The sequence below is a fragment of the Amaranthus tricolor genome, chromosome 1 (genome assembly GCF_026212465.1).
Source record: "Amaranthus tricolor cultivar Red isolate AtriRed21 chromosome 1, ASM2621246v1, whole genome shotgun sequence".
NCBI classification, from domain to species: Eukaryota; Viridiplantae; Streptophyta; class Magnoliopsida; order Caryophyllales; family Amaranthaceae; genus Amaranthus; species Amaranthus tricolor.
In genome coordinates this window covers 8,685,117-8,701,157 of record NC_080047.1, presented here as the reverse complement: position 1 = coordinate 8,701,157, position 16,041 = coordinate 8,685,117, and the positions used below count along the sequence as shown (strand labels likewise).

Sequence of the window (16,041 nt, the reverse complement as noted above, 5' to 3'; positions counted from 1 at the left end):
ACCTGAATCTTTGAGATTAAATAGAAAAATAAAATTGCCAAAAAATATATATTTGTATACTTGTATATTTACTCTAAATACTAGAATATCACTAGCCATAATTTCCAAAAACTGAATATCACTAGACACACAAAAATAAATAGAATCTGAGCCATTTTTACTGGCAGTGAAGCAGTATGTAAAATCATGAGTATATTAGTCTTAAGAGTGATTTATAAGAAAAAAAATTAACCTGATCACATTAGCAATATCTTAATAATTAGCATGAGTGTCGATTAGTAAGGGTAAAATGACTTGTCTAGGGCCTTAAACTTTTTAGGGCTCACAAATTATATTTTCATGTAAATTAAATTTAGGTATAATTTATATTTTTTACTATGTAATATGAGTTATTTAAAGATTTTTATAATATAGTTAAAATATGAACAATACAAAACAAAATAATATGAATACAATATTATATTATTTATTACGCTTCTAATTTTTTAAAGTTTCTTTTTATTTTTTGTTAAAGGAGCCCAAAAATGAAGGTGACAACTGATCTATAATTACCATTTAGCAATGATCATTCGTCATACAAGACATACTTAAAATTGTGAAAATTACAGCGCAAACATGTACAAGAAAAGCAAATATTCTATTTACCATAATATGAGTAATTAATCAATAATTAAGATCAAAGGAAATGTCAACTAAAGTGGAGTGTTACACCAAAAACACTTTTTTAAAGAGAAAGCTCTAAGAATTAAGGCTCTTTAATAGAGGAAGTAAGGTGGAAGTGCAGGAAAAAAGGATGTATCAAAAACACATCATATATAACACTCATTAATTAATTAGTAAGTGATATCCTCCCTTTTATAAGAACATTGTTTGCCCAAATCAGGTGCTTTAGACATCAAATGAAACATCATCATCCAAATTAATCTATAGATTATACAAAGTTATAATATATGATTCGGGCTTCATTCATCAATTTAAATTTTTCGATGAACGATTGGTCTCTTGATATGGTATTGCTAAAAGTAAGTGACAAAAGACTATTTCTTCGAATCTCATTCACCCATTACTTCTGTCAAGGAATCAAGTCAACCAAAAACTTAAGTTGATGATTGAGGCAACAAAATATGCTCTATACACACGCCCCCTCACTCAAGAGATTTTTGGGCTTGAAGTGTGGATGCAACACAACTCTCCTCATAGTTGACACCGAGTTTTCCACTTCAAATGAGGAGTCATTAAGATTCAAATCCGTGATCTCTTCTCTCGTTGAAATCTGATACTATGTCAAAGAACCAACTCAATCAAAAATATAAACTGATAGTTGAGGCCCCAGGATATGTTATATCTTCAAGTGGGAAACATCAACTTAGTGAAAAGTATGAGAAGAATCTTTATTGTATCTGCACTTTTGTCCCAAAGTACCCTCAAGTAATGAGATATAACAGAGTATATAACATATCCTATGACTTCAACCATTAGCTTAAACAATTAAACTTTTAATTGAGTTAGTTTCTTAACATTATCGCCTTTAGAAAGATTAATTAATTATATTATTAGATTAAGTACTACAATACTAAAACTTTTTCCTTCCAAGGAAAAAGTTATGGGAAAGATTAATAAGGTGAGTTGATATTCGCAAATGGTGAAATTCTTTCCATGTTAAGTACAAAGGATATATTCTCCTAAAAGTAATTTGTAACACTAGTATATATTAATCTTTTTGTTGATTATGTTAATGTAATAAAAAGTACCTTTATTGAAAGCAGAAAGAGAATTCTTAATTCTTAATCTAGGGTTTAATTTAAAAGTCTTTTATGTACTGCCAAACAAAGTGACAAGATGCCCACCTACTCTTGCTGCTGTTTATTTTTTGAGCTAATTAAGTCACAAAATGTGACTAAAAACTTTGAGGCTCATACCAAAAACAAATACACTTATTCCTCGAATAATAATAAACTATGGGCATCAATATAAATAAAATTAAACATGGCCCTCAAGCTGCCTAACATGAAAAAAAAATTAAATATGGCCAATTTTGTTAGACAAATTAATTATCCTTCACACTAATAATTCTTATGCAATTTGCTAGCTAGGTTTCATATTTCTAACCCATATTCCCAAAACACAAAACAAGAAAAAAAAAAAAAGGAAAAAGTGACATAATTAAGGAGGTGCTTAATTAAAAATCCTATAACATCGTGATTATGACAATATTAAAGCCTTAGTCCCAACAATATAAAAATGAAATTGCACATAGAATTGTTTAAATGTATTAAGCATACATAAGCAAAAGTAGGGTAAATTACTATTATTTCAGTGTATCACTGGATTTACACTATTACACCGATAAAGTTGTAACTTCATTTGTGCAAAGTTGCAAATTTAAAAGAATAAAGAAGTATGCATAATTTAATAGCTAAACCGACTACTTGGTCATTAGTGGCGACTCCGGAAAAAAAAAAAAAAAAGCTGGTCATATATATGGAAGATACACTAACCAACTCATCTAGGGTAAATTTACATGTAATATTTGATTTTATTTATAATTTAAATAATGTCAACTGATCTCAATTATATCTCGTTAGATCCGCCACTGTTGAACATGTACCCCCTAAACATCAATAGTGATGTACAAGAAAGATTAAAAGGTTAATTACTACATAGCTTAAACTTATATGAATTTGTTACAAGGACTACTATATCATAGAAGTAGCTTTTTTCAGTTGTATATTGTACATTAGTTGTAATAAACTTATCTTATTAGTTATCTAAGACTTATATTTCCTAAAATACATGAGAAACATGAGAAAACTCAGGTGATAACTCTTGTGACCTACCATTTGGTACCGTGCACCATCATCTGATAGATTATATTAACATATTTTTGGGTTTTGATCAAAATCTTTTGTTTTTAGTTGAGTTGGTTTCTTAACATGGTATCAGAGGAATTTTTTGATACTTAAAGGTCAGTATATATTATGTACTCTATCATTTCCTACCCGAGTTTCCCTAGGCCATAGTGCGTACAAGTCACATGATTAAAACCCTTATTGATTAGTTGGTTCTTAAATCTCATCCAATAGCAGTATCCTGGATTTCTTGTTCCATACTAATCTAAAAAAAGGAGTTTATTATTATTGATTAATTATAATCGAACTTTTGGTTCACTTTGATGTGTATGAAATAAGAAGGTGGAGTATTAATGATGCTTGCTTTACTAACATTGTCAGGTGGGCATGCATGCATGAAGGACAATTAAACAAAAGCTGGTATCTAAACCATAATCTAAGTATACAATTATGTGTACTAAATCACATTATGCATTAATCTAAGACAGCATCAAAACAGATAAGAAGGGGCAAAAAGTATGCATTGGGGATGATTAACTATGGTAATTAAATCAAAACAACTAATTAAAGATTGACATTAATCATCTCATCATATTTGAGAAACCAACCTAATTAATTATCAACAAACTAAATGGAACAAGAAGACAAACACTGCAAAATCCATCCACAAAAGCTAAGAAGATCACATTATTTAATTCCAAAGGACAAAGATATACACATAATACAAAACAACATACAGATCCCCTACTTATAAAGGCAATTATAATTTTATTATAAATTTGATAAAGAAAGTTTAAGACATTAGAGAGACAAGATCAAATAATTTGGACATTGGAATTATTAACAAATTGGGTAATGTCTCTCATATGTCCTTCATTGTCTTGTATAAAGACAAGAAACCCATAATTATAATATAATTATTGTTGATAATCATGGGTTAGTTTGGTGATAGATCGGAGGTTCGATTATCACCGCCTGCTAGCTAGGAGAGGATTTTCTAGACTTATCCCAAATAAAAAATAATAATAAAAATATAATTATTGCTATTGTTGTTTATTTGGGAGACTGCACAATTAGAGAAGAATTCAATTCAATTAAAACAAAAAGACTAATTTTATTTTAATTAAATTAATTACACTACTTAATTGATTATTAATTAAGGCCTTGGATGGGGGAAGAACTGCATACCAGGCAAGAAAGCATTGAAGCTAGGAGCAGAATATAGAGAAGGAGGGTGGTAAACTATGTTTGCACCACCACCACTTGATTGTGTGGCCGCCATGGTGGCGGCGACACTAAACGGCTGGTTGTCACTTGTGGCGGCTGATGAGGTTTCACCACCGCGACTCGCGGTGGTGAAACCTTGATCATAGAGAATGCCTTTGAAAACATGCCCTCCTATTGTAATTGAAGTTTGATAAGCATATTGATCCACCACATTATCCTCTGAGCTAACCCGAATACATCGGAAAGTTGCCAATGAATTCACCTCCGCCGGAAAATTTGCTCCTTCTACTCCTTTTAAGAATAAATTCACAAGAAATTAAAATCCAAAAAAAAAAAAAAAAAAAAATTAGTGCTAATACTCAAATTATTCATTAGGGTCACAAAGTAAAATTTATAAAGGTATGAACAAATTATCAGTGAATTATACTCTTATGTCTCTTTGAATTTATCGAATAACGATAAACTTAAGTCAAAGAAAAAAAGTGCTATAGTTGATTGTATTGATCTTTAGGTGATGAAACCCTTTAAAAAAAAATATTTTTAGGGTTTTTAGGAAGTAGTGAATATTTTTGTACTAAAATAAATGGATTGGAATAAGTAGAACTAACACTTATAACAACTTTAAAAGAACATATAGTACAAATAACCACTAGTAGTGTGATATAATGAAACTAGATCTAAATGATTTGGTATAGTGTAACAAAAGAAGAAAAAAAAGGGATGTATAATGTTCAAAATTGGTCCAAAGAAAACAAAACAAAATTCAAAGAAAGAAAGAGAAGCTGAGGGTACAACAATAATTAGGGTTTACTGTACTCTTGAATAGTACTAGGTAGTAATAGCAAGGAATGATATCATAGCTACAAAGCTACTAAACTCACTGTTACAAAAACAGAAAGAAAAGGACTAATCTTGACCTATCAAACACCCAAAAAAATAAAAACCCACAAAAATAAAAATAAACCCATTAAGAAAATAAAAAAAAGTAAAAAAAAAATAAAAAAAAATTTACCAGTAGAAGTAGGGTTATGATGATGAATATTTGAAAGAGAAAGAGGAAGAGTAAGATGATGATGGTGATGGTATTGATGATGATATTGATGATCAACAGTGTTAGAAAGAAGATGATGATGATGATGTTGTTGTTGTTGAAGTTTTTGACGTCTCCTAGCAACAGGAACCCAAGTACTTTTAACATGAGTTGCACATTGAAAACCTCGGCTCTTACAACATGTTCTACATCTCATATGCCCACAATCTCTTTTTGCTTTGTTTCCACAATCTTGACAACTTGTTGTTGTACTACTACTTCCTCCACTTGATGATTTCATTCTCCCTTAATATAACTAACTCATTAATATAATCAAATCAAATTATTAAAATATCTTTTATTTCACGACAACAGAAAGATCAATTTTCCCTTCTCCTCGAATCATTCCTTACACATTTTAGATAAAAGAAAGATTTAGACACGCACACAAACACGAACACGAAGAGCAGGATACATTATATAAGATGTAAAATTTACTATTGTAGATTTTTTTGAAGAGGGTTAAAAATGGGGTAGTGATCTATGTATAAATAGTGAAAATTAAATTAAATAAAAGAAAAAATTAGATGTTTATGATTTATGTGTATTTATTTTCTACAAGACAAATGATCTAAAATTGGTAGAATATATATATGTGAAATAATTTTGCTGTTTGAGAATTATAAGGGAGTTTCATTTTTGTGGGGAACAGAAGAAATCTAAAAAATAATCAATCATAATCTAAAATAGTAGTGAGTAGTGAGTAGTGCCATCAATATGTTTAAGGATTTAGATAAAGGAGAGAGAAGGGAAGAGATGAAGGTTTACAGCTAAAAAACACACACAGTATCCAAAGGGAAGCTGAACAAACAGTAATTTGTTCATTTTATTATACGAGCAACTGATTAAAATAATATTTTATGTTATAATTAGTTGTAAATATTTTAAAATATTATTGGTTTCACTTTTGAAACAGTAGCAAATAACTATTACTCTGATACCTAGCTTTTGGCTTTCTTCTATCTTTTTCTTTCTATTTTCTTCTCTGAGAGCTAGTTAAATTTTGCTTTGTTTTGTTTTGTCCTGTTTTTCCGGAAAAGTTTAGGTCTTTTTTTTGCTTTTACTTGACCCTACGTTGAAACGAGGGGGTGAACTTAAACCAGAGGGTTTTCTGATATGAATTTTACGGGTAATTTTTTTTTTTTGTTCTTTTGGCTTATTGGCCGTATTCTTTTTTGGTATGAATTATCACCTTTATTTTCTTTTTCTGATTATGATTATAATTTTTTATATATGGGATATATCAAGTATAATGATGATGGGATATTGGTATATATCAGGTATAATAATGATGATGGTAAATTTTTTGGCACTATGGTATTACAATATTAAGTTTAACTAGAATTATTGTTAATGGGAAGAATGACTCGCACAGAAATTAATTACTCAAAGAGATAACAACCCAAAATCATATATAATTGGCAAAGCCGTCTCATTTATTTTTGGGTCCTAGTGCGGAAAAATAAAAAGGGCTTGGAAAATTAAGGCGTTATAAAAATATAGTACCCTTTTTTGTTTTGTTTTGTTTTTTTGATATTGTAACTATTTTATATAAAAGCCCTAATAATTTATATTATATAGAAAAAAATATAAATTATATCTAAGTTATATCCAAGTTAATATCGAACTTATATAGAAAAATAAATATTTTGGGTCCTAAAAAATTTGGGACCCTAGGCAATGACCCACTTTACCCTTGCCGATTGACAACTATGATAATAGGAGGAATGACTCTAATAATTTATAAAGTGTGCACACCATAACTCTATTTTGATCCGTCTTAGTGAATTTTGCTACTTGTTTATTGATTTAGGTTTATATTTTATCAACTCATCTCATTTGCTAAACTCAATCTAACATTTCATTTCAATATCCACAAATTACTATTAAGCGCTTATTTTTATCGTTTTCTTCTATTTACCTTGAATGATAGTTAAAATTAAGAATCTCACTTAAAATTAATAGGGTAACAAATTCGCGGGATAACATATGATCTACAAGCTTTCATAACCCAATTGTTGGCAGTAATAATCGAACTTATAGAGTTTATAGAATCATAAGTTTAAGTTTTTAGATGGTTTGATTCCGATTTTTGATAAAGTTTGAGAAATCGACGTGAAAAAGATCATATGTTTAATTCCAATCGATTTTTTACTTTAAGATGAATTTTCAGGAACATATATGAAGAGAACTTGTGAAATATGCACTTCGAGTTTAAAAAAAGATTTTCATGTGAGAGGACATAATAAAATGACAAACTAATATTCCTAGCTAATATTAAGAATACAACGTAACATTATTATCATCTTAAGCTTTTATTTAAGATGGTATCATCAGACAACATAATGCAAGTAATTCTCTAAAAGTGATGTTAGCATCACTGCATCAAAACCTTATTCTTGTTACCATAAGTTGTACTCCCTCGATATTTTAATTGAAACATTAGGGTTTTTTATTGACATTATTCACATGTTAATTATTGTTTGTTACTTTAATTAAGGATATTAACATATGTAGGAATGCAATATTTTTACTGTATACTTATTACAAATTTTTCTTTGGTATGCAAATTGAAGAACGACAAATTGATAATGCCTTATAACAAAGTTGCACATATAACTAGAAATACTCTCTCGGTTTGTAAATGTTTTGTTCATGAGTAAAAAAATTGAAAAGGGCAAGATAGAATTTTTGAGGTGTATTGGGTAGTTTTAATTAAAGAATATTTAAAAACTAATAATTTGCATTGGAAAAATCAAGACGCTGTTTGGTAAAATAGTTTATTGGATAATTTTAGCTTATTTAGATACAATTAAAGGGTTGGATGGTTAAACCAATCAATGCTAATGTTTGATAAACTAGCTGGTTGAAACAACTTATTGTTATGTATAATTGTTGTCTTTGAACAAGCTACTCATAACAGAGGGTTTAAAATCAACTGTTTTAAACCAATTATTAAAATCAGTAGATCAAATCAGCCACTGTAATCAGCTATCAGCTGTTTGCTAAATTACCCTAACTCAACCACAAAGATACAAAAATTGAGTTGTATTGAGTATTTTTGTAGGTGTCAAATAATAGATCAGGTCGGATCAAGTTCTTGTTTGAGTTGTATTTAAATATGTGAGAATCCTTTTGATTTGAACCTAACTCATTTAGATGATTTATATATGTGTTGGAGTTTGGTGTGACTTTGAGTGCACCAATGGAGTGTGTGGAGAGGTTTAATCTCGTTGATAATCACTAAGCATGAGTATGTGTGTGTGTATGATGATGAGAGAGGGCTTGTATGGGCTGCTTGACCAAGAGAACCAAGTGTTCGATCGAGTGAACAAGCTCGACAAATCCAGTAGCTTAAGTGACTTCTGCTCGACCAAGATGGAAATTGCTCGACCCCCCTTTGTTTTTTCTTGACCGCTCGAGCGAGAAGTCAGCAAGCTACTGTTTCGTTTGCGATAATCACCTGCGACTGATTTATTAGGGCTGGGCTCTTCCTCATTTACTCCTATATGTACACATGTATAAATAGAAGTCCCTACACACATTTTTAAGTGGATTCTAACCCTAAGCCAAATACAAACCCTTCTTTTCCGTACTTTTCTTCTCCAAGTGTAATATTCTCCATTGTATGTGTTCTTGAGAACTCTATTGATTATTCAAATAATACAAGCAAGCTAACCATCACCGAGGACGTAGCCCACATTGGGTGAACCTCGTAAATCTTGTGTCTTTTATTTATTGCTTTATTTCTTATTGTTTTTCATTGCTAGTTTATTGAAGTGTTTGTTTCTTTGCACAGAGCACCCCTACCATTGTTCTTGAATGTTGTTAGGGATAAAGTTTGAACCTTTAGACCATAGTGTGCTTATTATTTCAATATGTTTGCTTCAGGTTTAAAATTTTAATCATGAGTTAACTCATTATTTAATAAATAAACCAAAAGCCGCAAATTAAACACGTACACTTGTTTCAGGTTAGGTTGTTAAGGTTGTTTTAGCAAGTCGTTTTGCAAGACCTAATTTTTAATTAAAAGTGTTTATAAAATAAAAATTTGCATTAGGAAAAACAAAAGTAATCATAAATTCTGTCCAAAATGAAAATATCTAGGTAAAAAAACTTTCTAAAAATAATAACATTTAATTAATTATGGAAATATCACGAAACTACCCATTATAATAATGTAAAAAAACTTTTAGAAATGGAGTTAATATTAAATAGTAACTAATATAAAAGTATTCATAGGCTATGATTAATTGAACTGATTTTTACTAATTCAACTATTTTTTACTAATAGAAAATGATTTTTACTGATTTTTATTGACTGTATTAAACTTTTACCAATTGATACTAATTTTTATTAAATTGAGGTTTATTGATTAAAATTGATTTTTACTCATAAATTGCAACTGAACTGATTCCAACTGACATTTACTGATTATAATTAATTTTCACTGATTAGAACTGAATTTTACTGTTTAAATTTTATTTAAACTCGTTACTTATTTTGTTATGAACTAAATAAGGCTTAACAAGTCGTAAAAATGTGGGTATTGTAGTAATTTGCTGGCAAAAAAATTGAATAAATATATAAGAGACAAAATACCATTATTTAGCATCGACTTTTTAAAATAGAATTAAATGCAATAAAACATAACAAGAAAAGCCTATAATTATTAGATATTTGTCAATATAAGAAAGTATAAATTTTCATTTTAGTTTGTCATACTAATTTTGTACCTTTTTTTGGCAATGATTCTCCTTACATTTTTTTAATTTAATCCATAACATTACTTATTTTTATTTTAATCACTCATTTGTATCATTTAATTATTTTTTGTTTCATTTCCCAACGTAATTTTATTTCTACAAACTTCACTAATTTTAGCAGTATAGCAAAATAAAAGGGACAAAGAAAGTTTTTTCATCATCATCATCATCCAACCCAGCATATCCCACTCTTGGAAAGCTAAAGCCAGGGTTTGGGGAGGGAAGGACGGCAACAACTCATACCCATCACAAAGGAGAGCATGGCCAAAGGAGTCCCCCGACTCGAGAAATATAAAGAGACGCGAAAAACACGAGCAAGACAACTTGAAGACCTATAGACAAAAGGACCACTACAAAAGAGAACAAAGAACTAAATAGAAAGAAAACGGTAAAGGCAAGGGGTTGAGGGCACTAAGAGGTCAAAGGACGGACATCAATAGTCTAAGACGTGGATATGACGTCTTCAACTGCTCCTATCTCTAGTTAGGTCCGCAGAGAGGTTTAACTCCTGCAAGTCTACTCTTATTTGCTCATCCCAAATTCTCTTTGGTCTACCTCGACTCCTCTTAACATCTACTATAATGCTTTTTACCCTCCTCACAGAGACGTCGAAAGTCTTCCTCTACACATAACCAAACCACCTCAATCTATTCTCTCGCATTTTTTCAGATATAGGAGTTACCCATAATTTGTCCCTAAGCTCTTAATTCCTAATTTTATTTATTAAAATGTACGCACACATTCACCTTAATATACGCATGTTATTACCAAAATAAAATCTAATATGACAGCTAAAATTGTAGTAAATTTGTATCACATGCATGGAGATTGGAGACCAAGTAATCAACTAATTGGGTGTATACGTATGCAAACCGAGTCAAATTTACTTAAACCTCATTTTATCTAGGAGGTGATGTTCTTGAATTCCACTTAAACTTTATTACTCTTGGTGATAGTCATAATTACATTAACTAAACACATGTTTTGGACCTAAACATTATTAGAGGGGCGATATTATATAGTATCAACAGTTTTCAAACTTTTTACAAATAAATAATTAATAAAATACAACGTAGATTTTTTACTCCCAATAAAGAGAAAAACTACGATCAACTAAAACTTTTATTAAGCATTACTATAAATTAGACCATAATTCAATTATACAATCCAAAACTTTTGGTTATTCTTGTAAGACATTGAGTTTATCTCTAAAAAGTCAACTCTTGCAGGAATTACTTCAAGTTTTTACGCTTTTAACTTCTATTTAAAACAATTTTCTTTAGACTTAACTCAAGTTTATTTACAGGCTTACACAGATTATCGATATTTCAACCTTACAACTCTAGAAGATAATACTTCAATGAAACTATATTTTAATTTTATTCAAAACACAAGAGGCATTAACACTAACTTAAACGTGAAAGCTCTAGAATTTTGTTGGTGTGAGAGCCAAAAATATTTTGAAGTTATGTACCTCCCACTTATAGATCGTATAAGTTGTAGCACTTAAATGCTGAAGAACATGCCCATGACCGTACCCCTGAAAAAAACAAAAAATTGTAACAAGAAATTCACGATCGCTTTTGGTCATCAATGGCGACCAAACATGCGTGGCAGCCAACTTGTGACGGGATGTCAATCATCATTTAATGCGATTAATAATGTACTAATATGAAAAATATTAAATTAATACTCCCTCCTGTTCATGTTAAGAGTTTCATTTGATTTTTCACAGATTTTAAGGAGAGTTAAAAGTGGAACCCTAAGGGTAGGAAAGAGAGTGGTATTATGGATTTTTAATGTAAGGGAGGAAAATTAGTATGGATAATGGAGGGTATAATTGAAAATAGGATAAAGTAACTAAAGGCATAAAAGTAAAAAACCAATACCAAAATAGAAATGGGACAATTAAGGTGACTTGACCATAAAAGAAAATGGGACACATAAGCTAAATAGAAGGAAGTACATTAATACTTCACTAATGAAAAAAAAATAGTAAATACAACTAAAACTAAACAAACACGATTAAAATGATATTGATAAGACTAGTATTAGAGTACTAATATGCCAAATACGCTGTCATTAATCCGACTAATACTATACAAATGCAACTAAAATTAAACTAATATGTCTAATAATATACTAATACGATTAAACTAATAATATACCTAATACTAAATAAATACAACTAATACTGAACTAAAATGGCTAATACTATACAAATACGACTAAAATTATGTTAAGTTGACTAAAATATACTAATAATACTAGACTAATAAGACTAAAATAATACTCATCATTATTCATCATCATACCCAGGGTATCCCACTCATAGAAAACTATGATCAAGGTCTGGGGAGGTAAGAACGACGACAGTTCATACAGAGTAAATTGCCTCTTTGTGTTCTTTAGTATTAGACCTTTATTTATCTTTCTCGTTTAGCTACGTCTCCGTATCTTGTTCGAGCCGGGGGACTCATTTGGTCGCACTTTCCTTTATGGGTATGAGTTGTCGCCGTCTTTTCCTCCTCAGACCCTGTCCATAGTTTTTTTCTTACGAGGGGGATACGCTGGGTAGGATGATGATGACTAATAATGTTATACTAATTATATGCTCAAAAAAATTCCTAATTAATCATCGTATTTGTAAATCACAAAAAAAATAAATACCAATAAAGTAAACAAAATAAAAAAAAGGCAAATTAAAATCTTAAAAGTCCTAATCTATAAAATTTATTCACATAAAGGTAATTTGTAAATGTTACAAATTATCATTATTTACCAAGATTATCTTTTATATGCTAATATAACTAAGCTGTAAAAGTAAATTGTGTGAAAATTCTATACCGTAATATTTTGTCTTGTAGTGACATTTTGATATTTTTTTGAACAAAATTTAGCCGGTAAAATTAACTAAAATTCCATTCATACTGTAGAAGTAGAAGTTTTAGTAGAAGTAGTAGATTTTAAATAGTTGATAGAAGTATAAAAACCCAATTCTTATAATTCGCCACTCTTTTCATTTTTTCATCACCCTTAGTAAATTACCTTATTGCCCTTGGTATTTGAAAAAATTACAATTATGCCATTAAAGTTAAAATTTTCTATATAAACCACACTCACACTAAAAAAACTCTCACCACAACAAAAAACCAACATACAAAAGCAAAAATTTGGGAGCAAAAATTAAGTTCAATCCGGAATTTATCAATCGAGGTAAGTTATTTGTAATTAAATTTTTTTTTAAAAAAAAAAAAAGGAGTCGCCCAGATCTGGGCGACTCCATTTTTTTTTTTTTTTTTTTTTATTTTTTCCGTATGTATTTTGTTAATTTTATTATTATTAATTTAGTTATTATTATTATTGTATTGTTATTTTTGTTAATATTAAATATATGTTAATGTTATTATTATTAATTTTATTATTATTATTGTGATTGTTAATTTTGTATTATTAAATATATGTTAATGCTGTTATTATTAATTTTATTACTGTTATTGTTATTGTTATTTTTATTTATTATTAAATATATGTTTATGTTTTGTTTTATAAATTATTAGTTTAAATTTGTATGTTGTAATGTTTATTTATTTTTTTTTAGTAAGTGTATATATATGTTATTTATATTTCACGGAAAAAAAAAAGAAAAGAAAATGAGTCGCCCAGATCCGGGCGGCTGAACCCCGGTTCAGTCGCCTAATTTTAGGCGACTGAACCGGGGTCCAGCCGCCCGGATCTGGGCGACTCATTTTCTTTTTTTTTTTTTTTTAAATTTTTTGTATATTTTGGAGTAATAAATTTAAAAATTGAAATTAAAAAAAAAAAAACTGATTATATATATATATATATATATATATATATATATATATATATATATATATATATATATATATATGTATATATATATATATATATATATGTATATATATATATATATATATATATATATATATATATATATATATATATATATATATATATATATATATATATATATATATATATATATATATATATATATATATATATATATATTATTTTTTTTCCTTATATTTAGGAAAAATATATTTAAAGTTTGAAATTTAAAAAAAAAAAACCTGATTTTTATTAATAAATTTATATATTTTTTTAATAAAATGTTAATATTGTAAATAATTTATTTATTTATTTATTTTAAATTTGTTTTTTTTTCCGTTTATTTAGGAATAATAATTTTAAATTTTAAAATATAAAAAAAAACATGATTATTATTAATAATTTTATATATTTTTTTTAATAAAATGTTAATATTGTACTTAATTTTGGAAAAAAAAAGGTGAATATTATTAATAATTTTTTTGTTTTTTTTTAAAAAAAGGTGATTATTATTATAAATATAATTTTTTTTTATGTTATTACTGTTATTGTGATAGTTAATAATAATTTAATTTTTTGTTGTTATATAATTGTTTATGTTTGTATTATTAATTAATTATTTTGTTTTTTATGTTATTTTTTTCCATATTTTATTTATGATTATTATGTTTTTAGAAATATTATTATTTATAATATTGAATGAAACCGTAAAAAATTGTAGAAAATGGCTGGTAATCAAGGAAAAGGAAAGGGTTTTTTTAGGCAATTGTTGAGAGGTAATAGTTCTAGGCCTACCTTACTCAGAGGGGACCCGCATGAGAGGGGGGTCACGGGTTCTGCTAGGAGGGCTAGGCAGGAAGAGGCGGCCAGACACAGTGTGGCCCAAAGGTCGAGTACGCTGAACCAAGTGCGTACTCATTCTGGATCTGCTCCAAGGCATAGAGAGACACGTGGCGATATAGAGGTCTAAAGAAATACTGTCGTAGCGTTCTTGGTACAGAAGTCATGGATTCCTGTAGCGATTGTCGGATTTTAGCTTGTTGATTTGTAATCTGTGCGTGCGCCCTTTTGAAAAGGGTATCGAATGAGCTATTACCGCTACCAAGGTAATACTTAAAAGACGAGTGTTGGCTTTCCACTCTACTGGTAGTATGGTTACCCAAGTGTAAACAATCATTCGTCCACGCACGCACAAATTTCTCTCTAAGTGGAATCCATGTTCCAGTCAAATATCGAACGACCCTTCGGTTCCTAACCGACCACGTACTGACGATCCCTTCCCATCTCTTTTCATATTCCTGGATTGTAGCACTTTCAACCAAGGGGTTCCATCTACTTTTCCTGAATAACTGCCCTTGTTGATTTTTCTTGCCGCCGCACAACTTGTCCACCATGTTCTCAACATCGTTGCCAATATGCCAGGTGCATAACAAATGACGTACATCTACATTAAACAAAACAGTGAACGTAATTAAGACATTATCAATAGATATAACCACAATAATGAACTCACAAAGCGTTTTTACCTGGGAAGACGTCACGAATAGCTGCAGATAAACCTTCGTCACGATCGGTTACAATGACGCTAGGAGTCTGAGCAGTGCCGAAAATATCTCTCAATCCCTGCAGCACCCACGAGTACGACACAGCCGCCTCATCTCGCATCAAACAAAACGCAACCAAGAAGTTGTGATTTGTTGGCGTCATTCCGATCACTTCACATAGTGGCCACTTCGGTTTGTTCGTTTTTTACGTTGTATCTATCAGCACAACATACGGCCACGTACGTATCATTTGGATTGAAGTAGGATTTGCAATTAAAAGTCTGCTCAAGTGCCCGTCATTATCCAACTCTGTCCAGACCACATAATTATGTTCTGTGGCCATATGAAGACAGTGTTGAAGGGGAGTCCTGCCCTCCATTTCATCTCTCCTTATTGATTGCCTAATAATATATATCTGATTCATACTAGCATAAAAACTAGGAAAATTATCTCTAATAGAATTCATAATAAAGGCCGGTTGCATTCCGGTTGCACTAAGCTGTCGTATGTGCTCCCGAATATCTACATTAATCCTCGCCCTTACATGACCATCTCTGTACACCAAGAACGGGTGGTTATGTTTTCCCTTTTCACCAGGACACACCCTTACCATCCAAGGTCTTTCTCCTGGTTTACGACTACTTCCTACAATCATAAAATTACACCCGCAACTCCTACTTTTAGAACCAGGTCGGGCAGCATTATCTAC

The 16,041-nt window shown here is 29.8% G+C and overlaps 2 protein-coding genes across 2 annotated transcripts; both read right to left on the bottom strand.

Moving 5' to 3' along the window:
- Window positions 1-3,914: 3,914 nt before the first annotated feature.
- On the bottom strand, window positions 3,915-5,471 carry LOC130823206 (protein SHI RELATED SEQUENCE 1). The gene is made up of 2 exons (XM_057687839.1): window positions 5,089-5,471; window positions 3,915-4,367 (listed from the first exon to the last, which is right to left on the bottom strand). Exons 1-2 carry the CDS (start codon window positions 5,405-5,407, stop codon window positions 4,006-4,008), a joined length of 681 nt encoding a protein of 226 aa, XP_057543822.1. The 5' UTR covers window positions 5,408-5,471; the 3' UTR covers window positions 3,915-4,005.
- A 4,925-nt stretch (window positions 5,472-10,396) lies between these two features.
- LOC130823389 (protein FAR1-RELATED SEQUENCE 2-like) lies at window positions 10,397-15,501 on the bottom strand. Its single transcript, XM_057688031.1, has 4 exons — window positions 15,315-15,501; window positions 15,060-15,232; window positions 11,408-11,473; window positions 10,397-10,555 (listed from the first exon to the last, which is right to left on the bottom strand). Exons 1-4 carry the CDS (start codon window positions 15,493-15,495, stop codon window positions 10,397-10,399), a joined length of 579 nt encoding a protein of 192 aa, XP_057544014.1. The 5' UTR covers window positions 15,496-15,501.
- Between the last annotated feature and the right edge of the window lie 540 nt (window positions 15,502-16,041).